The 19,651-nt window shown below is 40.7% G+C and overlaps 1 protein-coding gene across 1 annotated transcript; it reads right to left on the reverse strand.

Annotated features, from left to right (window-relative positions):
- Window positions 1–13,204: 13,204 nt before the first annotated feature.
- On the reverse strand, window positions 13,205–13,618 carry LOC26534488. Its single transcript, XM_015199025.2, is given in 3 exon segments — window positions 13,205–13,354; window positions 13,416–13,457; window positions 13,460–13,618. Coding segments are annotated over 3 exon segments (219 nt in total). The 5' UTR covers window positions 13,575–13,618; the 3' UTR covers window positions 13,205–13,292.
- Window positions 13,619–19,651: the final 6,033 nt, after the last annotated feature.

Consider the following 19,651-nt stretch of genomic DNA (forward strand, 5'->3'; position numbering starts at 1 on the left):
CTTGAGCTGACTTTCATTGCTTTAAAATGGCTTTAGTGTCGAGGGTTGGAAAAAACGTAATTGGTTCAGGTTCCCAATCAACTCCATCGAAATTCGTTGGTTACAATTTTAATCGAATTCTACAATCGTCATCTCTTTGAACCAATAATTCTTTTTTTGCCTCGCAAATTGTTCATGATTCCCAGTGGTGCATTTTCGCAAAACGGGATACTCGGGCGTATTTTCCATCAAATTCGATGCATGAGCGATGTGCAAACACGCATAAAAGTTATTAAGCTGCCGATGGCTACGGCTACGCTGCACACAAAAATGCCCACCGCGTCCTAAAACTAATGCCAATTTTTGGGTGGCAGGTGGTGGAGACGTGGGTGTGGGTGTGGGTGGCAGCAGGTCACTACGGTGGATACCTGGCCCACTACCCCCTGCCAATGTCATTATGCATAATTCTGATGTGTGGCCATTGCGTAAGCGACATTGCGTGTGGAACGAAGCGACGCTTTTAAATTATGTCTAAATTGTCGGCCGGCAAACTGGGAGTTATGGAGCTGTGGAGTTGTGGAGCTTTGGACTTGCGGGAGTGGCTCTGTCTATCGCCATCTAACAGTTGGCGCCTAATCGCCGCCAATTTGCTGACAGATTTGCATCCCACTGACGCCGTCACATTGAACAAATGCCGCAAATTTCCGCCAAAGCGAAGACCCCAGACTGTGGCTCAGTTGTGCGGACGGAGAAGCCGCCAAGACAGGAGCGGTTGGAGTGGTAGTCCCACAAAAATTGGCCAAAAACCCACAACAACCCACTCCGATATTCCACTCCTTGCGCATGCGCAGCTGGCACCGTACTAAAAAAGGACTAAAAAGAGCAGCCTGCCGCGCGGCAAACGAGAGATAAATGTGTTCGGGCTCCGTGTGGCAGCGCTGCGGCTTTTTCTTTGGCGGCCACTTGACCTGCACTTGGAATCGGATGCACTTCGCCCACCGCCATCAAGGATGCGGACGCACTCTTTAAGAGATTAACATGCGGCGGTGGCCGCGTGAAAGCTGAATGATTAAATGTGAAGTCAAAAGGATGAACGCAGGAAATAATCTTGAATCGAAGGTTAATGTTAATCTCAACAAAAATTATGCATTATACCAACCAAAAAGTGTTTTAGTCGGTTTAAATTTAAACTTATTTAGGCATTGTCCAAGTTTATCAGTTGCCAAGGGGTTGTAAAAACTTAAGTGAGTCCAGGGCGGTAAAGAGGTTAGGTTACCGCGTTACAGGCATAAGACATTAATATAAAATTACCTTGTAATAGGCTTTGTATCGATTTTCATCAGCCACCTCGCTCAGTAAATCCTTGAAAGCAATTTGAGACATTTTTATTCGAAGCTGTGGGCAATCTCACTTGCATAATTGGTAGGAAAACCGGATAATTACTGTACGACAAAGCTGCTGAATTGCTGTTTATTCGTTAAATCTCTACGTAAGTCGACTTAATTCTATGGCCGATTGTTGCATTATTAGAGAACAGATTGGTCAAGTTCCTGGCTTAAAAGGTAATTGAATAAGATTTGATTAAAATATAACATTTCTGGGAAAACTTAAAGCTTTTGATAATTGTTTGTCCTGTCCGGACGAATCACCACCTTCAAGCCAGCCATCTTTCTGTCACGATTTCACTTCAACATTTCACGAAAATGCACAACAAAACTTCGGCAAGAAATTCCGTGTGCAATTTCGATGGCTGAGGGGTTTTGGGGGCTAAGACGATGACGTCCAACGTCGTTGCTCATTAAAAACTTTTAGCCAGTTCGAACTTTTCGAGCCGGGAGATAAACAACAAGCAAGACAAGGGGAAGAGTGCAAATTATAAATGCACAGAGTATACAAAAAGGGCGCGATTTTATTTTGTTTTATGTTTTACATGAAAACTGGGGCATGATACAACATTTTGGGCCGAAGCGATTTGCTGGTGCATAAATATGGCAATTTAAATGCACCTCGCTTTCGGTACATGATCCAGCCAAGTAAACAACTATTAAATAAGAAAAGTGTGTGGGGGAGTGACTTTAAGCCGACATAGATTGGCCGAACGCCCCGGCGGAAAACAAGTGCATTGCGTATTTTAATCAAGGGAAAATTGTATTGAAAAATATTGTTAACAATAACAGGCAGCAGCGGTGGCAGTGGCAGCGACATCGTTGGCATTGGTGGCATCGGTGGCGGCTGCATTTTTTAAATGACCCCACCGTACAGGCCAACATGTGACAGCCGTGGCGGCGACAATTAAAACTTTTTACTAGCATTCAAATTTTTCAATATAAACCGAACGTTCTCCGCGGCCATCGTGGCCGTAACTGACCGCCGCCTGGAACACAAAACAACGGCAATACAACAGGGGCAATACACACGCCCAAACAAAAAGAGCCGTAATAAAAAAATCAGCTGAAATAAAAGCAGTGGCAAGCAAAAGCCGCGACATTTCCATGCTGTGTAAAAGGGAGGTGAGTCCCCGGAAAATGGAAAATGGAGACTGAGCCGGGTGGCGTGTGAGGTTCCGCAGATCGTTGAAAGCGACATTAAAAAAAACGAGAATGAGGCTTACTTCGAAAAGGCAAAGATTTAATACCCTTGTGTTTAAAAGTTGTACCTGTCAGCTTCTGATCTGGGGATTTTGGCAGGGCTGAAACCTTTGAATATATTAACAGATTACTCAAACAATCATTCAATTCAGCGCTATCAAATTTTTTTGATTTCAAAAGACCTGAAGACCTTTTTACTATTTTGAATAGTTATTGACAACTGAAATTTCCTTCTACATACGATAATTATATATGCAGCCAGATATGCAAAATACAACGTGTCAATGCCTATGCATGACAGAAAATCTGGAAAAGTCGAGAATATACTTGGAAAGCGTATAGAAGTACGTGCCTGTTGACGAGGAAAGTGCAGAAGGTCCGCCGCTGGGCATCTGCCAGTGCAATATTTGTCTATGAAAGGAAGCTGCGGCGGCTGGATGGAAGGCGGGGAGGTGGGGGTTGGGCGGTGGTTGGTGCCAATATAATTCCACATCGGATGCATTGCAGTTGCTTAATAAAGCTTTAAAAAATGCCGAATGCCATAGCCGAACAAGCGAAATATTTAATTGATGAATGGGAGGGAATTCTTGATGCTTTAGTGCCGAATAAAAGGAGTTTGTTCTTTAATAAAAATGTAAGCCAGAGGGCTTTTTGGGGTGCTGTTTGTTATGAAAATATGGTAAGACAATATATGCATACTTCTTAAAAGGTAAATTATTATTTAACCAAAACTACTCGGTATATAACCATCAAGCAAAACCTGTTACAGTCCGAACATCTCTTTTTATCAGCAAACAGGCAGAAATACAGTATGTCAAAAAGTTTTCCGCCAACTTTTAAGGCTAGGTAAACTTGTTTAGGACTTCGCCACATTAAAGTCCAATACATTGTGTTTTATAATGCAAAAATAGCCATGAATTATGTAGAATTTAATCCAAAAGCTTTCCCGAAACGGATCGATGTTGCTCGCTGTGCCCGCAGTGGGGCCTTGAAGATGCACTTTTCTTTTATTTTTTGTTTTTGCCTGCAAAACAGCCCAAGCAGAAGCTACAACAAATTGTTGGCAAGTTTTCTAGCGCAGAGCCAAACACAGGAGCATAGAAAATGACACAATAAACACTGAACGCATATAAAGGACATTCGAGTTCATTTGTTCGGCGCGTTTGTGGTGGCCCATGGTTAAAAGGATGTTAAAGGGGGTGGCTGGGCAGGACGGGAGGGCGGTCAGTGGGCGTGGCGCTCTGGGTCGACTGGTGCATTGTGGAGCCTATTGTTGTTTTTGTTAAAAACAATGCCACGACGGCGGACGACGGCACCGAAAAAGGGCTGCAACAAACTTTTCGCAAACTATACAATTGCATAAAATCGTAAAAAATTTATAGGGAATACATGTGCTCTAGGGAAGAAATGAACAACAACCACAGGCGCAGCAAACAGCAATTGTTGCCATTGCAATGGAGAAGTTGAAAAACGAGAAATGCAAGCAAAAACCAAATAACCAAACAAAAAATGGTAAAAAAGGGTTTAACTACATAGGCGACTGTGTAATTGCGCCCAACAACCAAAAACAACAGTCGGGAAAATAAAATACCTGAAAATAAATACATTTGAGTCAATAAAGGGCAAAGTTGTTGAAAAGATTAAAAAGACCACTTAACTGATATCGGTTTTCAAAGCCACCGAATTTGTTTAAAACAACTATAATATTAAATTAGTAACCTGAGCCGAGGCGGTGAATGCCATTAAAAAACATTTCCCGTTTTCGTTTTTTTTTACCTGTGGGTGTTTTGAAAGCTTTATGTATTGAATAAAGGTAAATATCTTAATTCTGAGGCTTATGTTTTTTAGAATTTGGCATGGCCTTTTTTCGACCAAAGTCATGGCTTTTAAAACAGCCAAAAGACACTTTTTTGTCACAGTTTTTACATTTATCATTCACGGAAGCTATTGGCTTTGCATCAGTCGGAGTACCACGTCATTCATCATTCACATTCTCATTCACCCCATATTCATAACTTTTTGCTAGCTTTGGGGCGATCCACCTCCATGTTTTCGAGTCTCCCAGAAGCCTAAACACTTTATTTGTGTTGTACTGGGCTCAGGCTGAGAAAAACTGCAAATGAACTACGCTCGAGTAGAGACATAGGGGTGGTAGGAGGTTTTTTTTAGCAGACCTGCTCTTTTGGCCACACCGCATTTTCCGGCTTAGCCATGGGTCTCCTTCTTCCTTACTTATATTCCCTTTGTTTGACACCTCCTTTTTTTCTTTTTTTTTCCTTTTTTTTTGGCATGCAAACCGAAAATATAACGCCCGGCACGTTAAGCCAATATTTTGCGGCAGCTAAAAGTTATTCAAAGCTCTGCGGTGGCTTGGTTTTCGTTTCGTTGAAGTTTTTCACGCTTCTCGCGGCGAGTTAGCGAAATAAAAACAATTAACCCAAGCGAGTTGAATCAGGAATCAGGACAACTAGAACCACCAGAATAACTACGACCACCAGCAACACCACCAACACCCACACCTTAGCCAATTTAGACTGCTGGCGAAAAAACGGCAAAGAGTTGGTCACCCACATTGACTCGCCACAGATTTTCACGCTTTTTTTTAAACATTTCCCTGGACAGCAGGCTCTTTTTGCAGCGATGCAGCGTTTTCCTTGTTTTAGTTTCGCGGTGGGTGGCTAGTTTTCTTTCTCACTCACATCCACATAAATATCTTACCGCTGACAAGAGAGTAACAAGACCAGGGTCACAGAGTCACTTATACCAAAAGGTGAAGATATATGATGAATGCATCAGTTAAGTCGCTAAGTTTAAATATTTTCAAGGTAGAATGAAAACATAAATCAATGTAATCATAGCTGATCGGATTTCCTGCTTGAAAATTCTGTTTGGTAAGAAAATAATAATTTATATAGCATTTTATATTTTGAAGGTTATAAAATAAACGTGTTCCTAAACAAACCTAATCGAATCGTTGGTTAGAAAATGGAACGCTTTAATGGAATGCTTTTGATTTCTCCTTGCAAAGCCCAATTCGATTCACAGAAACATTCAGGCTTTGCCGTGCAAATTAGGGATAAATTCCAGTATGGAGCGGAGGTTGTAAAAATACATTTTAATTGAGACGTATCCGTTTTTGGAGCCAGACAGTTGCCGAAGGGCCAAAGAGCCGGCTGAAAATGGGAAAAAATTCCCACTGATTCTGTGCTGGTTGCTGGTATCAGTATCAAGTCTAATGAGGTTGCACACGGCACATGTAATTCAAATTGAGTCCACTTGTGTGCAAAATGAGCTCGAAATGCTCTGCTCATCGAGTGGAGGGGGCGGATGGATGTGGGCGTGGCACTGGATCGGTGGTTGGATGCGACTGCCTTCATCGCTCGTTGAGCTAAATGAATAAACTTTTTCCGCTGCACACTCTTTGGGCGGTAAATAGTGTTAAAGTTCACACACATTTGATTTGCTTTTTTTTCCGCTGCCGCTTTCGTTTTGCTTTGCTTTTTAATTTTTTTTGCTTTTGAATATATTTGTATTTTATTCGCTTTACGCTGCCCCCTTGAAGCGCAGAAGCGCAGACCCGCCTCCTTTATTCACAGTCACTTGACTGTTTTTTAGCATTCACAAATTTTTTGACAACATTTGTTCCTCGCAATATAGTTTTTCCATTATGGCGTTACATACACACACACACACACACACACACCACACACACACACATATATGTAAGCTGCATGGCTTCTATAAAGTAGCCGAAACAACAAAAGTGTAAATTAGCTTTTGGCTGTTGTTGACGTTGTTGGGTTTTGGGCTCTCCGACTGTGGAAACGGCAGCTTCTGTTCGAGGAAAAACTTTGTCATTCGGTTTTAATAAAAACACTTACACAATCACACTCGCCCTCGCAGTCGCTCAAATGCACTTGCACTCACATTCACACACATTGGCTCATGTGGCACTTCATTTGCGCCGCTGCAAGTGGGAAAAGTTCGCTTCAAGGGTTTTTGGGGTTATTTTTCGGCATCAGCTTTATTTAGATTGCAAGGAACTGGGTGATGGAGGCTGCTCCTTCTCCTGCTCCTGCTCATCCTGCAGATCCTGCTCCTGGTGGCAGAAACCTGCTCTTGACGCGTCATCGCCATCGCCAGCACGGCCTCCTTCGCCCAGCCGCAAAGTGATAACGAAAAGCAAAATACATGTTAATTTCTATATTAATTCTATTTTAATTTCTGTGCTCTATTTATTTTCGGTCATGTATGCTTAGGGTCATGTTGGTCAATATTTACGACAAAATCCATTTGCCAACACTTCATCTCTTTATCTTGCTTACATTATTGTAAGGCTGGACAAAGCCTCAGTAGTTGATAATGCAAATAATTAGACAGTGGCCAAACACATCCTTGCAGAAGAGCCCAGCTTAAGAGGCAATCTATTTAAGTTGGTTACAGGCAAATGGACAGGTGAGGATACCTGCTGAGAATTGTCACCTGAGCTCAACTGGCAGGTGTCCAAATTGATTGAAAAGTCGCCGCAACTGGGGGACATTGTGTAGTACGCGTGTCTGTATGTGTGCTTTTTGTCTAGCCTATTGCTGTTTGTATTTACAAAATGCAATCAAGATCGGATCGATTGGCATCGTATGAATGTATGACTGTATGTACATATGTAGGATTTAGCACAAGCGAAATTGAAAATGTCGCGCCCCTTCGGCTGCCGCGCCCGTTTTACAACCATTTTCTACTATAGTGGTGGAAATAAAATTCCACGATTTGTTGGTGCGTAAATCTGCAACCAAAGCAGCAACACTTAAAACAACAAAAGCGGCGTGGCAACAACAATACGGGTATGACTCTGGCCAAAAGCAGCTGTTCGTGTTCTGGCTCAAAGGATTTGTGCAGGATTTTGGCATAACGACAAAAACGAAGCGCTGCGAATAACAAAAAAAATAACTAGCTACAAACAAAAAACACATAAAAAATAGAAACAAGAAGGAGCAGGAGAAGGAGAAGTGGAACTTTTTGGAAATTAAATTTGGCCCGTAGATGCTGCAGCTCACTGGAGTGGCTGGCTAAGCGAATTTTCCGGCGCACACAAGTTGAGCCTGGTGGCGCCTCCCCTGCACTTAACCCCTCCCATCCCCTCCGCTTCCCTTCTCTTCCACAACGCGCGTGGCAAAATTTTGACAGAATTTCAAATTGAAAATGACAAACATTTTGGCTGGGGCAGGCGCCAAATCGGTTATCAGCATTATTTCCAATAAAATAGAAGAAATTCTTTTAATAAAATCGGTTCACAAGCAAATTATATAACTATTTCTACTGTGCAATAAACAGAGAAATGTGCAACATGGGGCAATCGGAATGGAAAAGGATTTTAAACGTATTAGGGATGTTAAGGGTTGTTGTTAATTAAGAAAAACTACACTTTTAAGAATGATCAGTTAGACTTTGTTCCCCTTTTACAATTACTTTTTTATGAATGTAAACTGTGATTTCTAAAAACAGTGAATCGAAATAGAAAATTCTTCTTAACCCAAACAATCAAGTATATGCGCTTAAGATTGTTTAAATATTGCCATTATTTAGAATCCGATTCGTTCGAAACTGGAATTGGAAATATGTATTTTTTTTGATCGGTTCGCGTGTGGAAATAAGAAATATACCCACAGTTTAGTTCACTAATCGCACACACCTGGCGAAGGACTCGCAATTCATCCTCGGCTCTCTCTTCCTGACTGGCAGACCAGTCTGTCTGTCGTCTGTCACCTTTCCGCCCAGTGGCGTCTGGGCCATTTCGATTTGGGCTCTGGTGCGATCCCAGTGATAGATGTACACAATTTTGCCCATTTGCATACATACGAGCGAGTGTAGTCGAACCAAAGCGAAACGCACTGTGGGGAATGGGAGTCTGCAGAAGATAAGTTGAAACCAGCAAAATGATTTTCATTTCAATTATTTATTGATTGATTTGCAATTTGTAACCGACCAAAATACTGCACACCTGCACATATGTGTGCACTGTACATATCAATCGACTTTCCCAGGATTGATGGCATGGGAGTTTTATGTGTGGGCGTGGCAGAAAAATGTACACACGTGCGACTGTCTGAGTGAGTGTGTATATATGGCATTTTGTGCTACTGTGTTTGCCGGAGCTGCGCGCATATTTAATTGAAAATGTTACCGCATTTATGAAATTGTCAATATGCAATACAAACACACCCCAATGCCGCACGCACACAAATATGCAGGTGTTGACGACATACATTTGACATATTTACATACAATTAGTTTGTGACATTTTTGCGCAAAAACGAAAATGTAAATTCACCCCATACACACACACACATAGCTGAACAACCGCAACGGAAAAAGCTGTAACACACACACAAAATAAAAAAATGAAATCAACAAACAAATTGAAATGGTAAAGCGGCATCAGAGTAGAAACTTTTATGATTTTCTCGTCGCAACTGTGCACCAACACCAACAAGAATGCGAAGGAAAACAAATTTTCGGAAAAATGCATAAATAATATATGCATGTATTAGCATAGATCGGTAGCCATTCAATTAGCGTGTGTAATAATAATTGAATAGTTTCCCAGCCTCGAATAAACTGAACATATGTGCAATGTTTGACAAAAAGTACGTAAACCTTTTAATGAGGCCTATTGTTGGCCATGTGACAAATAAAAGCTTCTAAAACCTTAACAACCTTAACTCGTCGGTTTTATTTTAAACATAATAAATTCATTTAATATTTCATCGAAAACATTTAAGCCGATCAAATGTTCCATATAATTAAAATATTATCGTATTTATCATGCTATAACCACCACCTTTAGTTATAGCCTTAATTATTTTAATTTAATTGATTTATTAACCTCACTTAAGATTATGTCAAAAGCTCTTTTACCAAAATAAAATTCCCTTAATCTCTTATGCATTTGTCACGTTATATTTTTCATAAAGTCAGGGTTTATTTAAGCACAAATAAAACATTTTTAATGGAGGGAAATTGATTGAAGAGAAATGTGATAGATCGAAATTAATTAGGTAAGCTTCCAGCATAACGTAAATTATTTTCGTGGTAAAAATACAGTAAAAAGTAGTTGATCTCTTGCAAAGAACTGAATTTAAAAGGGCTGCGAGGTCTATGAAGAACGACTTAACCAATGCGGGTAACATGACCAAATAATCCGAATGATATTCGCATACAAAGCGTCGAGTTTCAAAAGGCGTAAGATTTTGTCCAAATGGCATTAAGTACTTATCTATCATCCATAGGTGCCCTAATAATGCCTTATTCTTCTGCTACTTTTTTCTATCATCATATATTCATCAGCATCAGCTGATAATATCACGTATGTATATGCCACCCAGCCAGGATGATGTTGCCGATCGGTTCACGTGTTTTTGGGGTCTTTAGGACTCAGAAAATAGAGTTTATTCGTGCGTGGCAAAAAGTTTTTTGGCAAATCGATAGAAATTTACAAGACCAATACAAAAATGAAAAAATATCGAATTATTTTTCAAAAGTGTGGGCGTGGCAGTTTTGGTCGGTTTGTGGACGTTAGAGTGGGCGTGGCAACATGAATCGACAAACTTGTGCTGCTTCTATGTCTCTGGAGTCTGTATGCTTAATCTCAACTTTCTAGCTTTTGTAGTTCCTGAGATCTCGAAGTTCATACGGACAGACAGACAGACAGACGGACAGACGGACGGACAGACGGACATGGCCAGATCGACTCGGCTATTGATCCTGATTAAGTATAATTATACTTTATATGGTCGGAAACGCTTCCTTTAGCCTGTTACATACTTTTCAACGAATCTAGTATACCCTTTTACTCTACGAGTAACGGGTATAATTAGCATTCTTCTTATTTTATTCCACTTTGGCTTAAAAGTCTTAAATTTATTTGATCTCCAAAGATTTTGTATTCTTTTTATTATACCTTACGAAAATACCTTACGTAGTCTACTAAGGCTATTTGGCTAATTTACATAATCGTTTTGGCTTTCTTACCGTTTAAAATAGATTAAAAATGTTGTAATTTCAAATAAATGTTTTGTTTTAATTGAAATAGCAAAACCACATGAGATAATTGCAAGCGTAAACTTCAATCGGCTCGTTTTACCTAATCTACAGTTTTGCTAGAATCGGTATTGCTTGTTCCAGTACCAAGGGAATCCTCATAAAAGGAATTGGTTTTGGTTTTCAACCTCTTGGCCTGCAGTACCTGTAGACTTGGGCACCTGAAGGTCTTCCTGGCTATTTTCGTAGAGCTCACGAGCACAGCTGTGTATCCTTTAATTGGGTTGAGTATTCGCTGTCTCAAGCTATAACACCAGAACACCACAATAACAAATCCAAAGTCCCCGCTTGTTGCCCCTTTTCTGCCTTATTCTGGCCTTATTAAATTTACAATTGCATGGATTATGTCAGAACTCTGACAGCGTTAAGCAGCTCAGCTGGGGCTCAATGTAGTCACTCCACTTCGATTTTTGCTGTCAGCCTCCTTGACTTGCGCCCCTCTGCAGGTCCTTCCATGCGATGGATGGCATGGAGAGCTATCCTAAAGAGCTTTAAATGCCAATCAGGACTTTGCCGAGATTGTCTGTGTGGGGGGAAATGTTTGTGGCGAAGGAGTGGGGCCAAAGCACCAGAACATCTACAATCTCGACCTCGGCCAGTTGATAATTAATAAATTTCTTGCTTCGGTCTTAAGCCCAGCACGCCTTTGCAGTGTGTACTTATATATGTATACATAAACTCGTATGTATGTATTTTGTCCGTATGTGTTTCTGGGCTTATGTGTTTTATTTTGCGCACACTTAAGTTCAAAGGGGGGAGTTGATCGTATGATAAGGCGCTTATCCGTACATTTTCAGAACATTTTTTCCTCAATGTATTAAGAATCACAATAAAATGTCCTAGAATAACCCATAAGCTTTTATCATTGCAGCATAAAAAAATCCATACAAATTTCGAGGAATACAAAATATTTTTTTGTGAGTTGAAATTGTTTTTAGTGATTCTGGAGAATATGTTTCTGAAGGCTATGAATAATCGCGCAACAACGTTTCTACAATGCTTTGCAAGGAATTGGTGTCTCTCGCTCTTATATGTCTCTTTTGAGGTTGTCGCATATGGAACCACACAATTTTCCGGCGCTTGTCATTTGTCTCACGTTTCTTAATTAGCTGCAGGATAATGGGCTTCGTGCACATATCGCAGGTAAACAAAAAGAAAATTCGGTTCCACTGAGCACGAATCGCAGCGACGCGTAACCTCGAATATGCAGTGGAAATGTTTTCCCAATTAATCGCAAAATAATTGAAATATTAAAACCTGAGCGTGTCGCTGAAAGACAAAACTTTCTTCAAAAATTCGCCGCAACACTGAAGTGAAAGGGGAAATTCGAGACAGGATTATAAATCAATTTGTGGAAGCCCAACAGGAGCAACCAAAAAAGTAACGGAAGCAAAACATAATCGAAAAAAGAAAAGTGAGTGAAAAAGTTTACCCAAATAACTGACTTAAATCTGGTTTTCATTCCCAATTCTTCAGCCCCGCGCCGGCATTTACTTCCTATATATAGCCATATATACATATTATATATAACCAATCCGATATGTACGGGTACATACAAAAGTCTGTCGGCTTAGGCGTTGCTGATTTGTTTGTGCTTGCCATTAGGTTTTTCCTTCTCCTGGCTATTGAATTTCATTGTGCTGTTCCCGGTGCCGTAATAAATTTAATATGGGTCATTTGTATGACATTGTATCTGCCATCCCGCTTGCTCCCCAAATCTTCAACTTCACCCCCTGCTCTTGTATTCCTTTTTTCCCTAAACCAGCTACCTTTTTCTCTTGCCACTTTTTTTTGGTCATTTCCCATCGTCCATCACACTGTATATGTTTTTGCGGTGACCGTCGTAGGTCGATTAAAGGATTTGTTTCCAAAAATTGATTGCAAACTAGAATGTCATAAAAATAAATCATAAGAACCGACATATCGACCTTGCGTATAGCAATTACCGAACTTGAGCGAATTGTATATACATATGTATGTACATTTGCTTATAAAAATATGCTTATGAAAAGGAAACTCTGTAAAAGTATGTCACAAAATATTTCATTCAAAGGGAACATATGTTTTCAAAACTGTAAAAATAATATATATTTAATTACAGTTTACAGTGGTAAAGACTTCTTAAATAGCGAGCTATTAAGCTTTTTGATAGATAAGTTGGCTTAATAAACGCAAATATGTTTTGTTGCAGCCTTTTGATTCTCATTTGTTAACTTTTAGGCCGCCCCTCGCTGTGAATTTCGGCCGTGTCCTGTTTTGCCTGCGCTTCATCTTCTGTTTTTCCCATCGCTGTCGTCGGCGTTGCTGCTAATTCTGTTTTTGCTTGGGTTATTTGGCCAAAGCGCAAAAAAGGAGCGTTGGGAAAAACCAAGGGAAGGCCCAGCTACAAAAGGCGCAACAAAGCGTGAGCTGACGGGGGCGTGGCGGGCAGTGGGGAGCCCCCCCTTTACCACGCTACTGCATCCTTTTTACTTGTCTTTCTGCCAATGACATGTTGCAAATTAAAAAAGGGTATATGCCTGAACAATCTTGGTTGCGGTTGCCCTCTGTCGACACAGAAGAGTTTTCGGGGTCGAGCCCTGGCATTGCCCAAAGTCCAGAGTCCAAAGACCAGGGGCCGGTAACAGTATTTTAATGATGCCCGTTTCTTGTTTTCCACCCAGTCGTCGTGGTTTCGGCCGCACCAAATTCCAACCAAAATAAAAAAGACGGAAAAGAAACAATCAACAATATACATAATTTGATGACAAACCATTTGGGTGTCATTTGAGTCTCGTCTATTTAAAGTTATGGCCGAAAGCTCTTGAACTTTGGAAGCCGACCAGCTATGCTGACAGTTTTAAAGAGACTAAAAGGCATGGGAAATATGCCTGCGAAAACATCAACAGCAGCTCCAAACTTCTTAGTTAGCATTTCAAGCTTTTCCCTTCTTCCCAGGAATTTTCCCCCGTACTGCGTATAGTGGAGAGTGACTAGATAGACCGGCAGGAAGGTAAGTGGAATTTAATAAATGTTCCCTTTTTAACTTTACTTAACATTACTTTGAAGTTATTTCTTGGTTTACTTCGTCAACATCAAGAGCAAGAGCAGAAGCAGCACCCTAAAATGTGAGCTGGAAAATCTGTCCACAAAATTGAGGCCAAAACCATCTAAGCAGTCATTCGGTCATTGATTACCACTCATTACGGAAAGTAAATAGTGTTTGAAACTAGACGGTCAAAGTTATTTGTAAGGAAATTTATTTGAAATAAGAGTTTTTCTAGATATGAATACATCATTCGTATTTGGGATAATCTGATACAATATTTTAAGAGTAAATCTATATTGTCTTTTCGGTCCCTACTCTTCAGAGTGACTTTGTCCTTCCCTTCGTGCAAGATTCTAATTGAGATGCCCTGATTTGCTTACACAAGCCCAGGAGCGTGTCAAACTGAAATGCCTGAAATGCGAAGCTAAAACCAGGCCCGTATCGAATGCAATTGAGACAACACGACAACAAAGCCTGTCGTTTCCGGAATCCGTGGGGAATTGGCTCCAGGAGCATTTGGCAGCCCTTGACCCGGGTTGCCTTCGATTATGCCATTTAGCAGTGCAAATAAATACAATTGCCGCTTCGTTGGCCGTTTGTGTCTCGATTTCAATTGAGTGGGCAAATGAGGGCGATGGGCGGAGGACTTGGAAGACTCGGCGGAGTAGGTGGAACTAAAGATAAACAACAGACGAGCGAAAAGGAAGGATGTAACTTGGCAAGCAAGCAAGTGGGAGAGACTCAGGACGAGCTCTTGTTATTTTTAACAGCAATTTCCAAGAAAAACAAAAAGATGACTAAGCAAGGAGCGCTCCTTTTCCAGTTGGATGTTGTTGCAGCTGAGCGAAAATATATTTGCCGCCATATTTTGAGACAATATCCTTCGCATTTGGGAAGCTCCTTACATGAAGGAAGCAACACTCATACTCAAACGAAGCCGAGTGTGCTTGTGTGTGTGCTGCAAAGCTACGCAGTGTGCTTCCGTTTCCGCTTTGTTGAACTCCACTTGTTTACTCGATTTAAGGAAATATTACCGGCACAAACAAACAAACAAAGTGCAGCGGCAACGGCAACGGCAGCGCCAGCGAAGTAGTAACAACAACATCCAGGTCTAAACCAAGCAGACAAAGCGGATATAGATCTCCGCACCGCGTCTCCCAGGTCAGTTTCCGACCACCTTCAACCTCATCCTCCCAATTCCCAACTACCACCACCCATATATATGGCTGTGTGCGTCCAACAGACAAGTCATAAGTTTTAACGGTTCGTTGCAGACAAGTAGTAAGAAATTTTTATGCTTCCAAACTTTCTGTAATAACTCCAACACAAGAAAAAGTGCGCACAGCATTGGAGAAAGCCGCAAAAGCGACACCGATGCATAAATGCCCTAGAATTAAATTTAAACAAGTGTTGCAATGAATAAATTATAAATGAATATTTAAGTGCGCGGCGTATTTACAAAATGTAAATTTTTTCAAAACAGCCTGTGAATACGGAATGTAAAAAAATTATCATGGTAATGGCAGTATATTTACATTTTGATCATCCCTTCGTATGCATTCAGATGTAATTTAGTGTTTTAATTTGATTACAGGTAGTGAAAAAATAATGAGTTTACAATTACAGGAAAATGTATCACAATATTTATGAATTATAAAATTTGCATTTGAGGCATGTGGTCGGATTGAAAGCTAATGAAAGTATTGAAAAAAAAGTTTAGATAAATATGAATTAAGAAGGTTATGTAGATGTTGTTTGGAAAATGCAAGTCTGGAAAATAGAGTAGACCCGTAACGAAAAGGCAAACCTTGAACTGGCACTTTTCGAAGATGTGGGATGGTAAGGGGGCAGGGTTGCTTGTGCATATGGAAAGTGGGGACGAGGGGATTGGAGCAGTTGCCTCATAAGTTGCAGCTGAGCTGATATTTTGTACTCGAGTGGAGTTGCAGAAGGTGCAGGATGGCTGGCTGGTGTGTGGATGGGTTGTTAGCGGAACAAAGCTGCAAACAGACGGAGGCAAATTAAGTGGCAAATAAACAGAACCTTACTTGCCTTATTCCTGTGGTTGCGCTTGTGCTCACGCTTATTTTTCCGCTTGCTCGGCCCTTTGAGGCCACATAAAAAATGCATAACGAGCTTTAAAGTGGTTCGCCATTTTAAAAAATTTAAATGATTCCTCTTATCCAGCATCGTTTATTCGCTGTCAGTCTCTCCTGCGCGTAAACATAAAAAATTCGCTTTATTGTCAATTTTAATACGTTTTTGCATTTTATGCGATTTGCTTGGAAGACGTTTTGTGGAACCGGTTGGTGTATAATCCTTTTTGCCTTCTGTCATAAACCCAAACAAAAAAGAAAGGGGGGAAAGGAAAAGGAAGTGGCTGACTTTACGAGCTTTGGCTTTTGCCCTTTTGACATGACATTCAACAGATTTACGTGCGCTCGTGCCTAATTTAAGGATAAAGCAGCGCATCAGGATGCGCAGGATGTCAGAGTCAGAGATTTTTGTTCTTAACCTTTCTGGCATTTAATCGAATTTTATGCATAAAATAGCAATTCCTCTTTCCGCACCGCGCTTCATTGCTTTGATCCACTCAACCACTCTCATCTCATTTCATCCTTGCTTCCGCTCGGTGGCAGCCACTTAAAGGTATTAAAAACTTTTCAATATAATAATGTCATTTTCAATTGACAGTGAAATCAACTGACGAAGCTGGAACACTGAAATGTTTGTTCGCACAGCTTTCTGAGCCACCCTTTTAACGTCAGAAAGGCTTTTGCCCAATCGTTCATACGAGTGAGTATATGAGGACCCCTCTAAGCCGCTTACGCATTACGAAAACTTAACTTTTGAGCCATTTAAATCTCTGTTTCAATGGGGATCGAAGGGAAAGGGATCTTTCTGGCATCAATTACACCGACAAGCGGCGGCAGTTGGCCTAATAATGCAGAAAATGCCAAACAAAGTGTTTAACGTTGTCAATTTAACAACCTCGAGCGCTTTTTTATGGCCACCTCCCCTCCACTGGTCCAACCTTATATCAGGGTCGGTCTCCACCCCTCACCCCTCACTCCTACCTACTGGTATCTTTCTGCTTTTCCAACTGCTAACCAAAACAAAACAACAACAAAAGACAGCAACAAGCAGCAGTAAGGAGCAAAGTTAAACAATGGCCAAAAGGCACAGTGAACGAGGCCAAGCAGAGGTATTGGTCAAATCAACTTGGACCAAAAAGGACGATTAAAGAGTTAGTAAATATTTATATATGCAACCGTTCATATAAACCTGGTTTTATTAAATATTTAATAAATAATTTGAATTTAAATTGAAATAAAAATATTGTCAAATCTGCATTGAAAAGCATCTTTTGCTTTTGCGTTTCTCAAAAAATCCAAGATGGTTAAAAACTTATTTTTTTAATTTAATAAAGGTTATGTATATCGATTAAATTTTGAAAGACACACACATTTGATTCACGCGATTTTCCGCACAATTTGCTCCACTGTTCGACGCACACAAAAGCGATTTAGCCGCGCGAGAGTCGCAGCATAAGCCGAATGGCTGGTGGAGCCCAGGGTGCGAGTGGGAGGAGGTAGGGATTCTCCGACTCCGGCTCCCGGCTCCGGGCCGGGCTCGAGATCCCAGACTTTGGGCTCCTGGCACGCCGCAGATGCTCAGCCACCCACACACATGGCAGGGTACGCACACAACGACCACTCGCACCCACACAATGGCACAACCCACCGCAGAGACACGCGCCGGTAGACAACACACCAACACACATGTTAACATAAACGTCAAACACACAAAGGCCATCCGCGATATGGTGAGGGGTGGTAAGCGAGGTGGAGTGCAGCCACGGAACTACTAGGCTCTGGAAAAGTCGTAAGCAGGGAGCTGCCGTCTAAATGGCCGTTCTAGTTGCGATTATCTATCTCGGATAAGTACAGGCCGAACTCGTGAGAAACGACAACCAATCAGAAGAAATACCTTAAAGCGGGTTAGCCGAAAGAATAGATTTTAGACCGAAGATGTACATATGTAGTTATAGCAGAGCAACCACTTTAATCCATTTTTTTTGAAATTAGAAAATATTTTAAGAATAACTTTCAAATAATATTGAAATGGGAATGGTATGGGGTACAAATATATTATTTATCTAAATCCCCTGTTCAAAAGTATTTTTTAAATATTACAGACATTTGAAGCGAGTGCCTACTGTGCATAACGGGCTCGGAAGCAGCGAAACGTTAAGACGGTTCTATTTTGGCAATTGATTGCCGTTCTTCTTCAACGGGAAATTTCTCTCTTGTGTATAGCCGTATATGAGTGTGCTGGGAGTGTGTGCAAATCGTGATTACTATCTATATCCATGGTTACAACGGCGTTATTGTTCTTGCTGATGACCAGCACCACCAGCGAAATCAGGCACCAGCACCATCCTCGACTCGACCATCCACTTCGCACGGACTTCTGTCCGGTGGGCACCTGGTCTGGATTGGGCGTGGTCTGCTACTGCGATATCCACACAGTACATTAGGCTAACTAATGATGCATGCCAAAGACAACAACAGCAACATTCAGAACAACAATCACACGAAGGGCCAACAATGTGGAGAACAACAACGCGGACAACTTAAGCTGGCCAGATAAAAAATTATGAACGCAGGTCCTCTCATCCACAGCTCGAGGTGGAATGGAATGGGATGGGCAGGAAATCTAAGGACACGGCAGAGCCGAGTTAATTGAAGTCATAAAAAAAGCAAAGACAACACCAGAAGCGGCTACAAAAACAAGCATCCAGAAAAACATCTTTATCAGCTTTTGTTGCTGGTGCGTGTGAATGGCTCCCCTGGTTTTGTATGCTTGTAAGACCAGTGATAAGGACTATTTGTCATGGACCCGAGAGAACAACGACCAGAGATTTGGCTGCATATTCTTTATTTTGCTATTACAAGCTAGTTTACCTAACATTTTTTGTGCCTTCTTTCTGTTTATGAGTTCCATTGTCGGCTATCGACAACTTCATAAAATGTAAGTATCTCGCATAAATTAAATTGCCTTGCTGATAATTTCAATGATCAAGGACTGAATAAACTAAGTAAATGGCCAATCAAAGGTAATAAAGACGTTTTTATATATTTCTAAGTGACAAAATAATGTGTATATATATTTGAAAATTAGGTTGCTACAGTCATCAGCTCATAACGAACTTGACTTACACCAAGGCATATGAAATAGATTTTTTAAAAGGATTTCATCTTTCACTTTTACAGTCAGTTTGTTAAAATATCAATCAGATAAGTGAAATCAAAAAAGAGACCAAATACGGTCTACCTTTTAATATTTAGTTTATTAAAAACTACCAGAAATGCCTTCTTTCCGCAATGGCTTAACTTTCCAAACGTTCGTGCATACAGAGTAGATGTGCCACTATTATGTTGGATCACATACATCAATGGGGAAACAAACATTTTGAGTGGTATTAATTATTCAAAGGCTTCAAATGGAATACCATGTTGGACACAAGTATGTACTCCATATTTTCAGTTCAACTGCATTATTCGAGAGTGTCCTGCACACAAAGGCTGGCACATACACCAATATACGCCGAAAAGGAGGATAAAAATGTATGTTTGACGTTGCTTGTCACATCACTTTGTGTGGGCGGTGACCAAACACAAGTATTGCATGCAGAAGCTAAAATTACCCACAATACACTGGTAACCGTAGCTGGAAAGCCCGAAAACATTGTAAAATGCTGTGTGGCATGATAGACCAAAACGAGGTCTTTGTCATGTTTGCTAGTAATTATTAAAAGTATTTGTTTTCTCTCTACCAATTGTTCGGATGTAAACATTTCGATAGGGAAATATCTAAGTGCCATAAGTGCCACTTCAAAAAGGCGAATTGCTGTGCGAGAACCGGAATTATATAATTTGAAACAAATACAATATTAATA

This window comes from Drosophila yakuba, chromosome 2L, assembly GCF_016746365.2.
Source record: "Drosophila yakuba strain Tai18E2 chromosome 2L, Prin_Dyak_Tai18E2_2.1, whole genome shotgun sequence".
NCBI lineage: Eukaryota > Metazoa > Arthropoda > Insecta > Diptera > Drosophilidae > Drosophila > Drosophila yakuba.